The sequence below is a fragment of the Lichenostomus cassidix genome, chromosome Z, assembly GCF_008360975.1.
Source record: "Lichenostomus cassidix isolate B80296 chromosome Z, HeHo_3.0, whole genome shotgun sequence".
NCBI lineage: Eukaryota > Metazoa > Chordata > Aves > Passeriformes > Meliphagidae > Lichenostomus > Lichenostomus cassidix.
The window spans coordinates 10,976,426-10,992,544 of record NC_139511.1 but is presented as its reverse complement, the minus strand read 5'-3'; the positions used below and the strand labels follow the sequence as shown (position 1 = coordinate 10,992,544).

Sequence of the window (16,119 nt, the reverse complement as noted above, 5' to 3'; positions counted from 1 at the left end):
ATTGCTATTTATGTATCTTTCAGTAGCACACAAACTACATTAAAATATTTTTGTTTCTTTGGGAAAGCACTAAGAAGTTCAATCTAAACATTGAATTTTTTCTATATAAAGTATACATTGACAATTTAATGTATTTTTCATTTTTTACTACTTTGATACAGTTGAGCAATGTGCTTGTATACCCATTTTCTTGTATGATAGAAAACTCTGCTGAACTAAATCAAAATGTTTTAAGCTACTTGGAGTGCTATGTCTGGAAAACTGGGAGAAGTTCTTCTTTGTAATAACCATTAAGGGTCATAGCAATATCCACCATCTGGATAGCCTCAATCTGAAAACACCTTGATTTCTAAGTATTTTTTGTTTCATGTTTTACTGCCCATTTTCACAGCCAGGAGCAGTGCACAGTATCATGAAAATATTTATTTTAATAGTCCATTTTGCACACTTATCAACGTGAATGTTACTTAAATTGGTTATCAGAATGTCAAATTAAAAAAATTATTACATGGAGGATTCTATAGAAGTCTTGTACTTGGAGAATTGCGTGGAAGCTTTGCTGTTAAACTCCAGCTAGTAACACTTTTCTTGTTGGTAAGCTGTGCAAAAATACAGTGTTTGTAGGGAGTATTCGTAATGGTGCCTCATTTGCACACAGAGAGGCTGCAGTCCCATTTATAAGTTGGCTTTGCCTGTTACTATAAGATTCTCTGACCAAATACAAAGAAATTGCTTTCTCTACATCTTTTGCAGAGTGTTCATTGTAGAATGGGTTTAGAGAAATACCTTTCGGTGATGGTGATAATTTGCAATTTCATGATTTCAAATTATTTCAGAGTTCTTTATTGTGTTTTGTACCTGTGCTTCCTTCTCTCATCAAGTAACATAGAAGCATAATTTCCTCAAGATATTTTTTCTGCATATAGTATTAATTTAAACCTAAAGATATTTTATTCCAGATCTTTTTCTCTTGACATTCTCAATGTCTTCATGGTAAGTTAGTGTTAATCAGTTTGTATCATGCAGAGGTTCTTTGAGAAAGAAAAGTTCTGCTAAATCCTACATGGATGACAAAACTTCATTTTCACTTTAAATTATTTTAAAATCTGAATTAATGTTCTTTGAGTCTGCATAATGCAGATATCTATTGAATAATAATTAAGTTATGGCCCTAGCTTCTTAGTCTATTTAGGATCATGTCCTGGTGGTTTTCCTGGATTTCAGAACAAACTTTTCCTTTAGTGATTTCTGAAATTTTCTACCCCTTCACTCTTAGCCATTAAGGTGATTTGTATTTTTAATATGAATAGTGATGGTGACTAATCTGATATTTTGTTTCTGAAAACAATACCTTTTCCCTCTCTTAGGTGTTGGATTCAGAGTTGGAGGAGAAACGGGTAGCAGATACTTTGTTCTCCAGGTACACTATGGAGATATTAGTGCATTTAGAGGTATGCATTTTGGAAATTTGTTCTGTAAGTTTTATCAGCTACAGTATCAAAAATACATACTCGTAGAGAATAATTCTTCTGTTAATGCCGTTCGGAAAGATCAATGGGCCTATTTCTAATACAGTTTGTATATTAACTTGACTTTATAAACTTGAGTTATCTCTGTAAATATTTGAGAGGTGAGCACAGTTTTTTTCTTTAAAAAATGTAGAGCAAGTGACTTGAAGTAATCAAGAAGCAGATTAATAATTTTAAATTCAGGGATAAATTTGGGTTTTCCATATAAAATTCAGTGTTGTCTTTAATAAAGTTGGAGGAAATAGCTGTGGACATCCTTAACCTCTCATTTTACTTGAATAGATTGTGAACAGATTGTATTCACTGGACAGTCATAGTATTAGTATTAGGAAAAAATATAACTCATGGAGACTGTCTTTTGTTTATTTGTGTGATTTGGTTTTTTGGGTGTTTTTTTTAGATGAAACAGTCATTTCAAGCATAGCTATATGCTTATTCTTGTCATTGAGTGTTTCACAGAATCATGTAATGGTTGAGGTTGAAACAAACCACTGGTCGTTGGGTCCATGCCCTCCCTGCCCAAGTAGGACCATCTACAACCTGTTGCCCAGGCCCATGTCCAGGTGTCTTCAAGGGCAGAAACACCACAGGGCAACCTGTGCCAGTGCTCCATCACCCACACAGTGTAAAAGTGTTTCCTGATGTTCAGCAGGAGCCTGCTGTGTTTCACTGTGTGCCTGTCACCTCTGGTCTGGTCACTGGGCACCACTGAGAAGAGCCCAGCTCCCTCTTCTTTGCACCTTCCCTCCAGATCCTTCAGGCTGAACCGTTCCAGATCTCTCAGCCTTTCCTCATTGGAGAGATGCTCCAGTCCCTTCATAATCTTTGTGGCCCTTTGCTGGACACTCTTCATGACTTTCTCACACTGGGGAGCTCAGCAGTGGACACAGCACTCCAGCTGCGGCCTCACCAGTGCTGAGCAGAGGGGAGGGATCCCCTTTACTGACCTCCTGGCCTTGCTTTGGCTGATGCAGCCCAGAATACTTTTTGCCTTTTTTGCAGCCAGGGCACATGGCTGGCTCATGCTCAGCCTGCAGTCCATGAGGACACCCAGGTCTTTTGCAGCCACACTATGTCCCAGACTGTTGGTGCCTGGGGTTGTGCCTCCCCATATGCAGAACTTGGCACTTCCCCTTGTTCTTCATGAGGTTCCTGCCAGCCCCCTCTATTCAGCCTGTCCAGGTCCCTGTGCATGGCAGCACAACTGTCTGCTGGATCAGTCACTTCTCCCAGTTCAGTATCATCTGCAAACTTGCTGAGGGTGCACCTGGCCCATCATTCAGGTCATTAATGAAGATGTTGAACAGGACTGGAGCCAATATCAGTTCCTGGGCTATATCACTAGTTGCCATCCTTCAACTAGACGCCCATTCAGCCATTGTTCAATCCACCTCACTGCTCATTCAGGCCGAATGTTATGAGCTGGGATTTGCAAAATTTGAATTTCATTAATGCGCATTGACATATTGGTGATCTGTGATTTTTGGGCATTATTTTATTTATTTATTTATTTGTTTGTTTATATTTTGTGTTGTGTTCTTTAATCCTGAAATGCCTTGTTCAGACACCTTTGAAGTGCTAGTATTCTTGCTTTTACTCTGTAAATCACATCCTGTGTAGGGTTTTTGGGCTATGGCCTCTGTGGTCATCAAGAGCAAAAAACCTGTGGGTTGTCATTCCCATGGAACTCATCTGTGATACATAACTTCTGTAGGATTTAAACAAGAATGTGAAAATCCTTGTGGGCTAAGTGATAATGAAAACGTCAGACTTGAATGAAGAGAAAGCTGAATAAGAACAAAAAAATTAAGAGAGGAATATGCATTACAACAACAGATTGAACTATGTCTGTGGCCTCTCTTTCCTTCTGTGGTATGATAAATGATCCATAGACTGTACTTGGTTTTGACCAGAGAAGTTATCAGGTAGACGCAGCTTCCCAGTGCCATGCAGCCTCTTCTCTATACATCTCGGGCAAGGATTGGGCAATACTTAGCTAGAAATCTAAACAGCACTGTCTGACACTGAAGGTATGGTTTCTATCAGGACATGAATATATGATGTAACTTAATGGCAATATTGGTAGAGGAGGAGGGGGAAGGAATAAATTGAGTATAACAACACTGTTTGAATGGAGCATATTTGCAAATGTGCACTGCTGAAGCGGAAAGAATTGATTTTCTTGAGAGTTCAGATGGACCCTTACAACCCATGGGATTCTTTGGCTGCTAAAATCCTGAATAATTAAAGTTGCAAACCTCTAAAGAGAGCATATTCATTGACAGCCTGATCTTCATTATTGCTTGGGGACAGTGAGAGTTCTCACTGTTCATTTTCACTCTTATGTATAGTATATGAATCTACGTAGTTATTAAAAAAAGAAAACAAATGAGATCAGTAACCTTCATTGCACATCAGTTGAGAATGTGTTTGGAAATTTTTATTAGTAATTTGACTTGTTAGCCAAAGCTTCTACGCAAAAAACCCACTTACATGTCTACAGAAACTGCAGTGAAAGAAATTATCACCTGAAATTAAAATGTAATTTTTATAACCCCAGTACATTTTCTGCAGTAGACTTCCTTATTTTTTGCCTAGAATAGCTGTGCAGGACTTAGAAATGCCATAGATGTGAGACTACAAAAATGACAGAAGTTTAGGAAGTGTGGACTCATAGGATTATAATGTAGGAGATAATACTAGTGTCGTGTACTGTTTCAGCAGTTATATGGTGTGACAGAATGTCCTCCATTTTTCAGTGCCTTTTACTTGATAGTCTGTGATCATATTTCTGAAGTAAAAAATAATCTACCTTTTCTACCATTTGCGTGAAAAAATATTTTTAGTGTCGCCTACCTGTAAAAATTTCAGTAAAGTATAATTTAAAGTTAATAAAATGTCCTAAACCTTGTTAGTAGTGTTCAAAGATATTCAGTGCATAATCATCAACTAGTTTCACAAGTATTTTTAAATTTCAGGAATAACCAGAAGGGATTTTTCTTGTAATGAGATGTCTGTTGATAGCCATCAAACCAGCTCATCAAAGCATACGATTACAGTCACCGAAGTTCGTATGTGAGCATATGCACTTGCTGCAACTCAGAACAGAGGATGAATGAAATGTGCTCAGTTAACTTGTTATGCTTTCAGTAGTACATCAAAAGATTCCAAAGCGTTGTTCAGAGTTTACTATTCTGACTTACAAGTAATTACAAATACAAAATATTTGACCTGGTGTAGTAATTATTACTGTATTAGCACCCAATTCTAGTACGTATCAGTTTTGTGGGGAAAAATGCCATAGTTCTTTCTAAAAAGTTTTCAGTTCTTTCTAAAAAGAATATTTTTTCATTTCATTAACCAGGTATTAAATTAGTTCTGGTTTCCATCCCTTCTTACCTCTAATCCTGAGCTAAGAATTCATATTTAGGTATGCACTTTATGCTCAGATAACAAAATAAAACTTGCTGTACCTTGTCTAAAATAAACATGTTAAAAATGAGCTGGAGAACTAAAAATACATTCTACAAAAAATCTGTAAAGAGCCATCTCAGAAAAATCTGAATTTCTCTGTTTTACTTTCTTTGCTTTATATGTTGCAAAAGCAAAAATTATTTTGGAGTTACGGCTAATAGTAGGTACAGTTCTGTAACAAGTAAAAAGTTGTCAGAAATTTGTCTGCCTTGTTACCTATTCATAAGTGTTTGGAGTTCAGATTCAAATTAAAGTAAATCTAGCCGTCTTTAGGTCTGTAAAGGAACCCAATCATCTTTGGGCTGTAGGGATGTACAATGCAGTTGTCACCTTGTTCTTGATTTATTCTTCTGTGGAAGCACCTTTGAATCTGAATTTTAAAAAATGTGGGGTTTTTTTTTATCCTTAGAATGTTTTGTTTTTCCTTCCCTTCATGTAACAAAGACTGGTGTTTCTAATTTGCCATACTATTATCTTAGCCTTTTCCAGCACATGTGAGAATGTAATTATTATCTCCAAGAATCAAAGTCATTAGATGTTATCAATGATAATATCTTTCAGCTGTTCTTTATGGAGGGTATTCAAATTCTGTCATTTCTATGTGTGCCACTGTTGCATTGTTTGAAGCAATTTGTAATTTCTTGTCAGTATGTTTGGAGCAAACTTAAGGGAATTCTTGGATCTCTATTCAGCTTTGGCTTTTTTTTCATTCTCTTTCTTGTTCTCTCAGTTTTCTTGCACAATGAATAATACAGCATTCTCAGCTTCTTCTTTTAACCCCCAACTTCTCACTGAGAATAGATTTATTTCTCCCTGCTATCATTCCCTGCAAGAATTATGTTACCCACGTTGCATAGAATAACATAGGTATACCTGCATTTCTGGGTGGGATGTAGGGTTCCTAGTTGTTGACTTATGTCTTGGTTTTTTATTTAGCGGGGAGAGGAGTTAGTTTTGGCCACCAAGCTAGCTTAAAAATACCTGTTGCCTCCTAAGAAGGTGAGTTGTACATTGTCATTTGAGCTCTAGCCTTATTTTGAACATTAGATTCAGTGTGCTTCTCTTTTATTGTCTCTTGAATATGCTAGCATCTTGAATAAAGTTATTCACTGAGATTCATGGCTATGATATATTATTATATCCTTTTAGCAAATCAGTCATCTGGGACCTTTATGAGATCTTCATCTGTTAAAAAAATGATTTTGAACCAGGATCAACTATTGTTTGTCTCCTTTCTATTTGGAAAGTAAAGGTGTGAAAATGTCATTGGGGAGTCTGTATTTGCATTTTGTTTTTCACAAATTGGAAAAAGGTAGAGGTTCATTCCAGATTTCGTACTAGACTTTTAAAAAGAATTTTACTGAATTGATGTTGGATGAGTGAACAGATGAGCAAGTGCAAGCATCTTCACTTACATGAAAGAAGGAAATTGAGCTAGTTTTCATGTCAAATATTAGATACCAATATTGAGTGCAGTGTACTGAATTTGTCTCATTCTTTACCAGGGCTTCAAGTTCATTTTTGTGCTGCATGTGTTTGCTTTTTAAATATAAGTTGTACCAAGTTACTTCCCCATGGGCATTAGCTTCTGAATTGCCTTGCTCAGAGGCTTTGCTCACCTTTGAGGCTATTTTTTGTCCTTAATGAGGCAAAGCCAATTCCAAAACTGTATCTGGAGATTCCGGTACAAATCAAGAGCTGACTTTGAAATAACAAGGAGTTTGAAGCTTCATATAAAGTATCACTCTGTTACAGTGAAAGCTTATATGTATTCTAGTCACCATGTATGAGTGCTATACTGTTCCTATGAAATACTAGAAATAGAGCAATGAAGAAGCTGAATAAATAGTTTGAGCAGAGTGCTCAATAATTTATCATCTGCGTACTCAGAGTGCAAAGAAAATAGGTTTTGAAGAATGTTTGGTTTTATGTGTAAAAAACTTTATGTTTTTAAGCATCTAGGAAGTCCTGGAAGTCTCAATGTCTGTGGCAGATTATCATACACGTAATTAAAGAGTTCAGTATTGTAGATCTGGATAGACAGATTAAGCAGAAAGCCTGTCAGACTCGCATCAGAAATCAGCAAAATCAGCTTACCAGGAGGAGTGTGTTTCTCTTCAGGGTAATTTGCCTTCACTTCAGGTGTGAGTATTTCATTTGAAAACCTGTTGAGTATTTTCTAGTATTTGAGATATTTCTCCTAGAAAATGTTATAAACAGGGATAGTGTAGGTTGATTCTTTTTGACTAGTTTAAACATTTCTTGGCAGTTAAACTTGGAATGACCATTTCAGTGTTGACATGCACAATTTAAAAAAAAATTATATACTTAAAATCTGAAGCCAGTTTGACATGCACTGTTGGCTTTGCTTGACATGGGTAAATAAAAGCAGGGAATATTTAATATGATTGTGTTGTGTTTGCACACAACACAAAAGGCAGTCACAAGCACAACTTCTGGATTAATTTCAATTGGAAACTCTGCATAGACAATTTGCTTTCATTTGAACCTTTTTCTGAAGCATATAAAAATGCATTTTCAGGTCTTTGTCATATGGCAAATAGTAACTAGTAGCTTCTTTGTCCCAGAGCAGGGCATATTTACTGAATAGCTGGAACAAGGAAATCAAAGCAGTTCGATAAGCTGGACAGGCTTAGGTCAGACAGTGAAGCTTGAAAAGCATTTGCACAGGGAAGTAGTATGACCTCACTGCAGTCAGCACTCGTGGGTGAAGGGTTCAGAGTTTTGAGTGTTTCAGGGAGGTGAACTGAAGGAAGGACAAGCAGGGAAACATCATTTCCAGCATCTCTGCAGTTTTTAGAAAAAACATTTAGCTCACTTATTGCTAAATATAACTACAAACAGAATTATAAAGCACTGTAGGAATTCCTGAAAGTTCTACACTAATGTATACATCATTATTTTACTCTTAACACAGCACTGCAGGTCAGATACTTGTGCCAGAAGTTCACCTGTGCTTCTCCTGATACTGATTTAGATGGTGGCCTTATCTAGGAGCAATTATACCTTTCTAACTATCTTCAGTTCATTTTCAAATTGCTCTAATATTTAGGTGAAAATGCTGAATAAAATATTTTATATGTTCTGAAAATTCAAATCATGTCAAAATACTTTAATATTGCCAAACTTAAATGTATTGGAGTTTTTTTCTGTCCTCCTATGGTGCTACTTTTAAAAAAGACACTATAATATAGTAAGAGTTAAATTTTTCAAATATGAAATTGGCTTGATAATTTGGGGATAATTTTGCAGCAGTGTTCAAAAGACAGAATGGTGGTGTTTTCAACTAAATTCCAAAACTGAGAGACACAAAATGACTGATCGCATTTTAAGTTTTTCAATTTTATTACTCTAAGTAATAATGTTCTGAGAGGAAGCAAGCATTTTCCAGTTTCCATTGATGTAACTTACAAAAACTGAGTTCTGCAGCATCTCCTGTGTTATATAAATAACAAAAATTTAGTTTGCAATTAGGAGGATGGGGCAAAAGAGACATTACAAAGATCTTTGTAGCAAACTCTGAGGTACTGAGATTGTAAGTGAAGCTTCCTGCAGGGAAGAGGATGAGCAGTATAAGCATATCTTGAACTTTTTCTAAAACCATTGACAAACCATTTAATTTCTCTTTTCTTGAATGTTTTCCTACTGTTCCCCTTCTTTTGTCCAAATAGCTTAGCGTTTTTGATGCTTTTGGATTCTTGATTTGGCCATTTGGAAAAAAACATTTTTTGTCTGTGATTGAAAACTAGTGTGTGTTCTGGAATGGAACTTAATGCAACAGCATTCGTAGGTAGTCTTGATGAAAGAGCTGCTGTTCTTTCTTTCCTGTGTGCAGTGAAGACTTTCCTTTTTTGTTGCTATTTGTAAAGGTAGAACTGTGGTACACTGATTCAGATTTTTAAATCCAAAAATGTTTATTGGGATGCACAGAGCTGGAGTAACTAAGAATTTGCAGTTGCCATGGTCATGAGCATTATGAGAACTCAGTGACATTGTGTTAGAAACTGTCTCACTTAAAGAATTATATTAACATATGTTAATTCACATATCTACATTTTCTGAACATGCTGAAAATAAATTCTAGTAAATTCTACTATCAGTGATGGTGAAAAGCAAACTGATTATTATCCCTTAACAGCAAGATGTGATGTGACTGAAATAGCTAATGTTTGAAAAATTTAACTGATACTTTTTAATCTGTCAAGTGTCTCTGTGTTGTCCCACTCTAGACATTGTCCTTTATTCTGTTCAAATGCACTACTTTTTCAGTTTGGAATCTGGCTATTGATGGGAGGAAAAACTCTCAGAAGTTGCCACTTGTCACCAGATCCGTAGCTACTCTTTCTGCTCTTTCTTACCTGAAGCATAAACTGTTGGAGGATATTTTTTAAGAATGTTCTGTTTACATGCTTTGGAGTTAGATCAGTTTTCTAACTACAGCTATTATTGGTGTAAACATATACAAAAAAGAGATTTTCTTAAAAACGAACAAGTATTGAACTCACAGATCACCAACTATAATTGAGTAACTATCAACTTTGTTTGAAGCAAAACAACTTTTTCTGCTAGTGTAAACATGATGCTGTTTTATTTCCCAGGTGCTAGTTCATAAAGATTTCCCAGTACAATAGTTTTCATACACCTAAGTTTTTCTCTGGATTAGGATTGCTACAAATACAGTACTGAGATGCTCAGGTTTTGCAAATTTGAGTAGTATTTCCAGAGTATAATATTTTTACTGCACACAGTAAGATTAAAACTTGTTCTGTCTTCCGGTATTTTTTACACAGCAGAAAAATCTTATTAATATGTAATAATTTGCAGGAGTTCAGTTGCTAATAATTAAATTCTTTCACAATTTGTACAGATAAACACAAGGACTGCTCTGGTGTAACTTTACATCTGACACATCAGAAGTGAGTATCTATAAAAATGCTTACCTGTTTTTTAGCATTGGAACAGAAGGCATGGATTCCTTTGAAAACATGTGAAATAAAAATAATATATAGTTCACAATATTCAGAATTTTGAAGTCATGTCATGTGTTGGCAAAAATTTTCTGCCAAGAAACTTGACACAGCAGCGCTATGAGTACTGAGTTAATCCAGTTTAAGAGCTTCGTATTTAGAAATCTGGGATGAGAACAGCAATTATGCAGATGATCACTCTGTCCTATTTCAGTACTTTGCAGAAAATGCTTTAGAAAATATAGCAAAAACAGGAGGGAGAGGGGAACTGCTGTGAAACTGCTTCTTTCTCAATAGAGCTGTTTCAGGTGTAATCCAATGTTCAGAAATCAGTGGTGTCAAATGGTATTGCATATCATGTTGCTTGCAGTTGAGTTTTACAGAGGAATTCTTTACCAGAGCTTGGATTTTGCTTTGCAGGCAGCCTTTGATTGCTGGAATGTATCTTATGATGTCTGTGAACACGGTCATACCACCGGGTGAGAAAGGTGAGTCATCATTCTACAAAGTGATTATATAATTTCAGCATCTCATCTGTTTTTATTGTTTATTGTGGAAAAAAATTGGCAGAGGCTTGCTGATATGTAGATGGACAAATTAATTATTTGATCGAACAAATGATGAAAGAGATAGTTGTGTTTAAGATTGTATCATATTTCCCTATGACTACATCAGTAAAGGCAATCAATGCTGTAGAAACACAATATTATACAAATAATAATGTGTATTTCTTTGATTTATTTTCATCTTAATATTTTACAAAAAATGCCTTACCTATTTTCTAATTCCTCCTCTCCCCTCTAAAAAGCCATAAATTGTTTTGGACTCTTCTCCATCTGCATTTGTCATTTATGATATTTGTGATTCTATTGAGACTTCAGTTTTAATAAATTCATTTCTACCGGTAAGAAACTGCTATTTAAGAATTGTATTCCTATGTTCCTAGTTAGTTAAAAGGTCAAAATGCTAAAAAATCACATTGTAATATAAAGTTTCAAAACAGTTTCTATTCAGAATCCTGAATTTTATCTGAAACTCAGCTTAGAAACTGCCCTATCCTTTCTTCTGACTAGCTTGAAATGTTCTGTTTTAAGGAAGTTGGACACTGGTGTTAGTCTGCTGTACCAGAATTTTAAAGTATAAAGTATATAACCAAGAGCACCATTTGTCCCATTCACAGTTAGCTGCCTAAATAGGATGAGGTGATCAAATGCTCAGCTGACTGCAACTGTTAAGTGAATTCAGAAACTTGAAATATTTTTAAATGCGAATTGAAACTAAAAATATTTTTCTCTCCAATATGAGAACATACCAAATTAATCTCCCACTACCCCAAAAAATATTTGATCAAGGTAGGAATTTAATTTTTCAACTGGAAGGATGAAGGAAAAGGGCAAACAAACAGTTCTGTGGCTGCTGATAACTGCCTTCTCATATTCAATCAAATTTATAGCTCTTAAGTGGAGCATGAAATTTGTTAAAACAGGAAACGTGGAGGTATCTATCAGAAAGGCATCAGGATTTTTCTGTAGGCTTGTCCTTAGGTACTGTTACAGCACCTAACACAAGTACTACCCTGTAAATACTGTACAGCACTTCTCTGACAGAATCTCTGTCTAACCCTAAATTAGGTCTGGGCCTTTGTAATCAAGACTTCATTGTAAATTGTATCAGCTTAGAATTATATCAATTTATTTTAATTTTCTGCTGAGTAGACCATTTACTATGGCTATGTTTATTTTAAGCATCCCTCAACATAGTCTGTAAGCAAGTGTATTACTTAATTTTGTTAAATAGCTGTACTGTACACTGGAAAAAGTACTTTCAGCTTTTAGCCAGGAAGATTTTATATGTACATCAGCAGAGTCAGTAATTTTTAAGTGACCCATACTATATTTTATTAGTTTTTCTTTGCAGATGTTTTAAGATAGACACTGCAGAAATACAAGATACAATCTATTTTCTTTTGAAATCATCTGTTGTCTTGTGTAGGTATACTTTCTGTAAACCACACTGAATGAAGTACAGTAATTTAACTTTCCTCTGATAAATGATCTGTTTGTCATTGTTTATTGCTGTCATATTTTCACAGTGGTTGATGCAGACATTGCCTGCCATTACAAAAGGTTTCCGATGCACCTTTTTGCCTACAGAGTTCATACACACAGACTAGGTAAGAATAACATAGACATGTCAAATACCCAACAGAAAAATGTAACATATTTTTAAAGTATGTCTCAATTCTCATGCATATTGATATCTTGTAGGTAAAGTAGTGAGTGGATACAGAGTGAGAAATGGTCAATGGACATTGATTGGTAGACAGAGTCCGCAACTACCACAGGTTGGTTGGGTTCTTTTAGTTCAAAATGTAACTTTTAATTATCTTTGTTTCAAACTGAGATGCTGAATGGGAAATCACGAGTCCACAGATTTGTGTCATGGTGTTTTCACTGGCTGTGTGCTGGTTTTGCTCCTGGAAGTGAATGCTGCCAAGTGTTATTACAATTGGATTATGATGCAAAAGTAATTTCAGATATGTATCAGCATCCTCATCAGCGTCTATTGACACAGAGAATATGAATCACTTTCACTGATTGTGGTGAATCATCCTCTCTTTCAGGCATTTTATCCTGTGGAATATCCGGTAGACATTAGCTATGATGATATCCTAGCAGCCAGATGTGTGTTCAGTGGGGAAGGCAGAACTACAGAGACACGTATAGGGTAAATTTGCTCCATTTCCTAACTGTTTTTTTCCAGGGTATTGGTTAAATGTAAAAATGGTTTTGTTTCATGTATTCTTCCAAGGTAATTCTAAGAAATAATTTCTGCCAGAATGTTTTGATATGCTGTCTGCTCTACATAAGATTAAACTCTACATAACATTCATTGCCGTTACTTATGTGAATATTCATTTTGCTGAAGTGTTCAGAACACTTCTGAAGTGAAGCTGTGCTGCAAAACAACTTACTGAGATGTTGGGCTGATCTGCACTTAGAGAAGGATTCGGAATATCAATTCTAGAACATGTATTTTTTAATCTGGTGACATTATTGGCTATTTATAGTGAAATAATAAATCTTCACAATTCTCTACATTCTTTCAGAAAGAAAATTTATAAAAGCTTATCGAATCCTGATATTTTGACCTATTGGAAAATCTAGCCTTAAAAAATCCGGACTAATACAGCAGTTAACTTTTTCCAGTATAAAAATGTACAGGCTTTTATGAAAAACAATCAAACCAGAAATTACTAATAATAATAAATAGGAAAATCTGAACTGTGTTAGTCACTGATGCTATTCAGCGGCAGCTGACAGATTCAGCCACGTAAAATCAAGTGGACGAACACAGCTGTAAAAATAGATACAATATTAATATTATCTTAGGTGGCTCTGGTTCTTTGAACTGTAATTTAACACATATGTAGAGATACAAAGATAATCTGTGGAAATCTTTTCATTCTGAGAGTGTGTGTTGCAGCATTCCAAGGAAAGAGATCTTTAGTGCGCTGAGCACCCTAAGATTGCATCTCAGTGGAGGATTAAGGATTCAACATGGATTTCTCTCCTTTCAGTGGGTAGTTAAAATAGTGATGAGTAACAGCTGAAAAAAAATGAATTGAGAAGAGGTTTTAACAGATGTCATGACACTAAAAACATATATCTAAAACCTTAACTGCTGACCTTTATGCATAAGTTCAAAATGTTTGTCACATTTTTGTAATTTTACCCAAAGTAGTTCCTGTTTGTTGAATAATCCTTACAAAGTGTCAGGACAATTATGGTATTGTCTTTCAATTTACTAGTATGCTTTCAGTGGGGAAACTCTCTGTCTTTTTCATTACAGTAATTACTATTATTATTTTATTTATTTTATTATTTTATTGTAATTTATTTACACTATAATATAATGTGTATTGTATAAATCATGCCATATTGTTTATTAATATTCTCATAATTATTCTTAGTATTACTATTATTTATTTATTACTATTTAGTATTATAATATTTTACCACAAGTTTTGCTTTGTTGCACTGTGGGGAGGGCAGGAGTGCCATCAGTGAGTGGCAGCGCTGAACTGCCAGCTGAAATGAAACCACAACAAATACTTAGACACAGTAGCATGTCAGGTCAACCACAGTGTGTGTGGTTTCCACATCCCGTTTTCTATTGGAGTTTTAAAGAGTTAACAATTACAGTGATGGACATTGGAGGTCCAACAGTGAAGTTAATGCTTTCTAAAAGCTTAAGCAGAGCTTGCCCAGTCAGAGTCTCATTTTTGTGGTCTACAAGGGATGCTAAACTTTCAACGCATGGACAAACAACCAATTCCCTTTTGAAACAGTCTCTTCTCCCATGTTTCCCTCTCTCCTCTCTGGCTTGTGTCGTTATTGTTGCTATGGTGAATAAAAGAATGCTGCAGGATGCTGCTGGAAAAGTCAGCACTGATGTCTTAAGCAAACAGCTGATAGACCGCTTCTGTATTTTTTTTATTAGTGTAGGCTCACTGTTAAATTGTGGAAGCTAATTAAAAAATCTTGATGTAAACCCTTGTATTTTGTGAACTTCTAGAGAAAAGTCCTAGCTTATTCATTGTCAGGATTGCAGCTCTAAACAAAATATACTAACCTATATGGCTTATAACCTATATAACTTATAGAGAAAGAAACACGCTATGGTTGTAAAGAAGTCATATATACTCTGCTTCATAAAGTAATATTTTTCAGAAAAAAATAGCTGGTTTTTCTATTGAAGATGGGATTATGTGGCAGTACAGAAGAGCCACTTCTGTTTCAAGTACATGCACAACATTTATCAAAGAGCTGAATTTTCCTAGTGTTTAATCATTTCTCTTGCGCTCATGATTTTTTTACAGAAGCTTACACAAGTTATTCTCAAAATGACAGTGCTACTATTTAAGACAGTGCTGCTATTTAAGAGATACTTACGCTGTCTTAATATGTAATGAAAGTAAGTTTTGCTGTATTGTAACCAGTGTGATTGGACAATAAATGAATGCACTTGAATGGTAGAAGAGGGAATGTTTGTCATAACAAATAGTGACTGGAACATTTATGTTATTTACAACAATTTCAAATTACATTTGTCCAAGATTTGTAGGGAAGTAAGTAAATAGTAACAAAATGAATTATACAGCTCTGTAATATTTCATCAGAGCATGTGAACAGTTGATAACACAGTGGAAACTGGGTGTAGTGTCCTGGAAAAATGAAAAGAAAGAGCAGTTTAAATAGGTGATGCAATTTTCTGTAAAATAAAAGCCAAATTGTTAGGAATTTCTGAGGTACAGGGGGATTTTGTGCAAACTGATTTTCTCCAGTAAAAACCAAAAGAAACTTCTGATAGTCACTGCAATTAAGATATTGCATGTTTCAGTTTAGGACATCTAAACATTTGATTGCAATATTTTAGTGTCCTATTAAACAAGTAGGATGAATTAAATAACAGCTATTCAGCTAATTTTTTTCCTAAGTGCCACATCTTTTCTTTGTTGTGTAGGGGTACTGCCAATGATGAAATGTGTAACTTCTACATTATGTACTATATGGAAGCCAAGCATGCTGTCTCTTACATGACCTGCACACAGAATGCAAACCCTGAAATGTTCAGAAATATTCCACCGGAGGCAAATATTCCTATTCCAGTCAAGTCTGATGTGCTGAAGATGATGCATGGACATCATGGAGGTGAAAAATACTTGTAATCCATTTTATTCAAGTCATCTGATGCCCTCTGATGTATTTCTGTATGTTGTTGTGATATGCAAAATTTTCATATAGTGGCAGTGCAGTTCTGCATAAAATTCAAATCGGTAATTAATAAACCATCATGGGATTCTACTGTTGGTTTTGGTGGAAATGTCTGCCATAGTCTTTTGTCTGTTTCTTTCTAATGTTGTCTTCCAGTTTCCAACAAATTTTTACAGCTATGTGACCTGTGTGCCCTAAAGCCTAAAGATTGGCCTCTTTTTCTATGCTGAACTTTATGTTAACAGTTTAATGTTTACTTTATCTTCTGTCTATTTCCTACAAAATTGAATCATAACATTGCCATAGTTTTCCAGATCCCACCGCCTCATTATGGAAGGAGTCAAATATATG

General features: G+C 35.3%; 1 protein-coding gene across 7 annotated transcripts in view; it reads left to right on the top strand.

Annotated features, from left to right (window-relative positions):
* Positions 1-16,119, top strand: part of PAM (peptidylglycine alpha-amidating monooxygenase) — a 121,087-nt gene that overhangs the window by 68,741 nt on the left and 36,227 nt on the right. For all 7 annotated transcript variants that reach the window (XM_085043218.1, XM_085043214.1, XM_085043215.1 and 4 more), the window contains exons 7-13: positions 1,368-1,451; positions 9,892-9,940; positions 10,412-10,479; positions 12,084-12,164; positions 12,259-12,335; positions 12,615-12,718; positions 15,518-15,705. In XM_085043218.1, the coding sequence (XP_084899344.1) occupies positions 1,368-1,451; positions 9,892-9,940; positions 10,412-10,479; positions 12,084-12,164; positions 12,259-12,335; positions 12,615-12,718; positions 15,518-15,705 (651 nt within the window). The remainder of the gene's footprint in view (positions 1-1,367; positions 1,452-9,891; positions 9,941-10,411; positions 10,480-12,083; positions 12,165-12,258; positions 12,336-12,614; positions 12,719-15,517; positions 15,706-16,119) is intronic.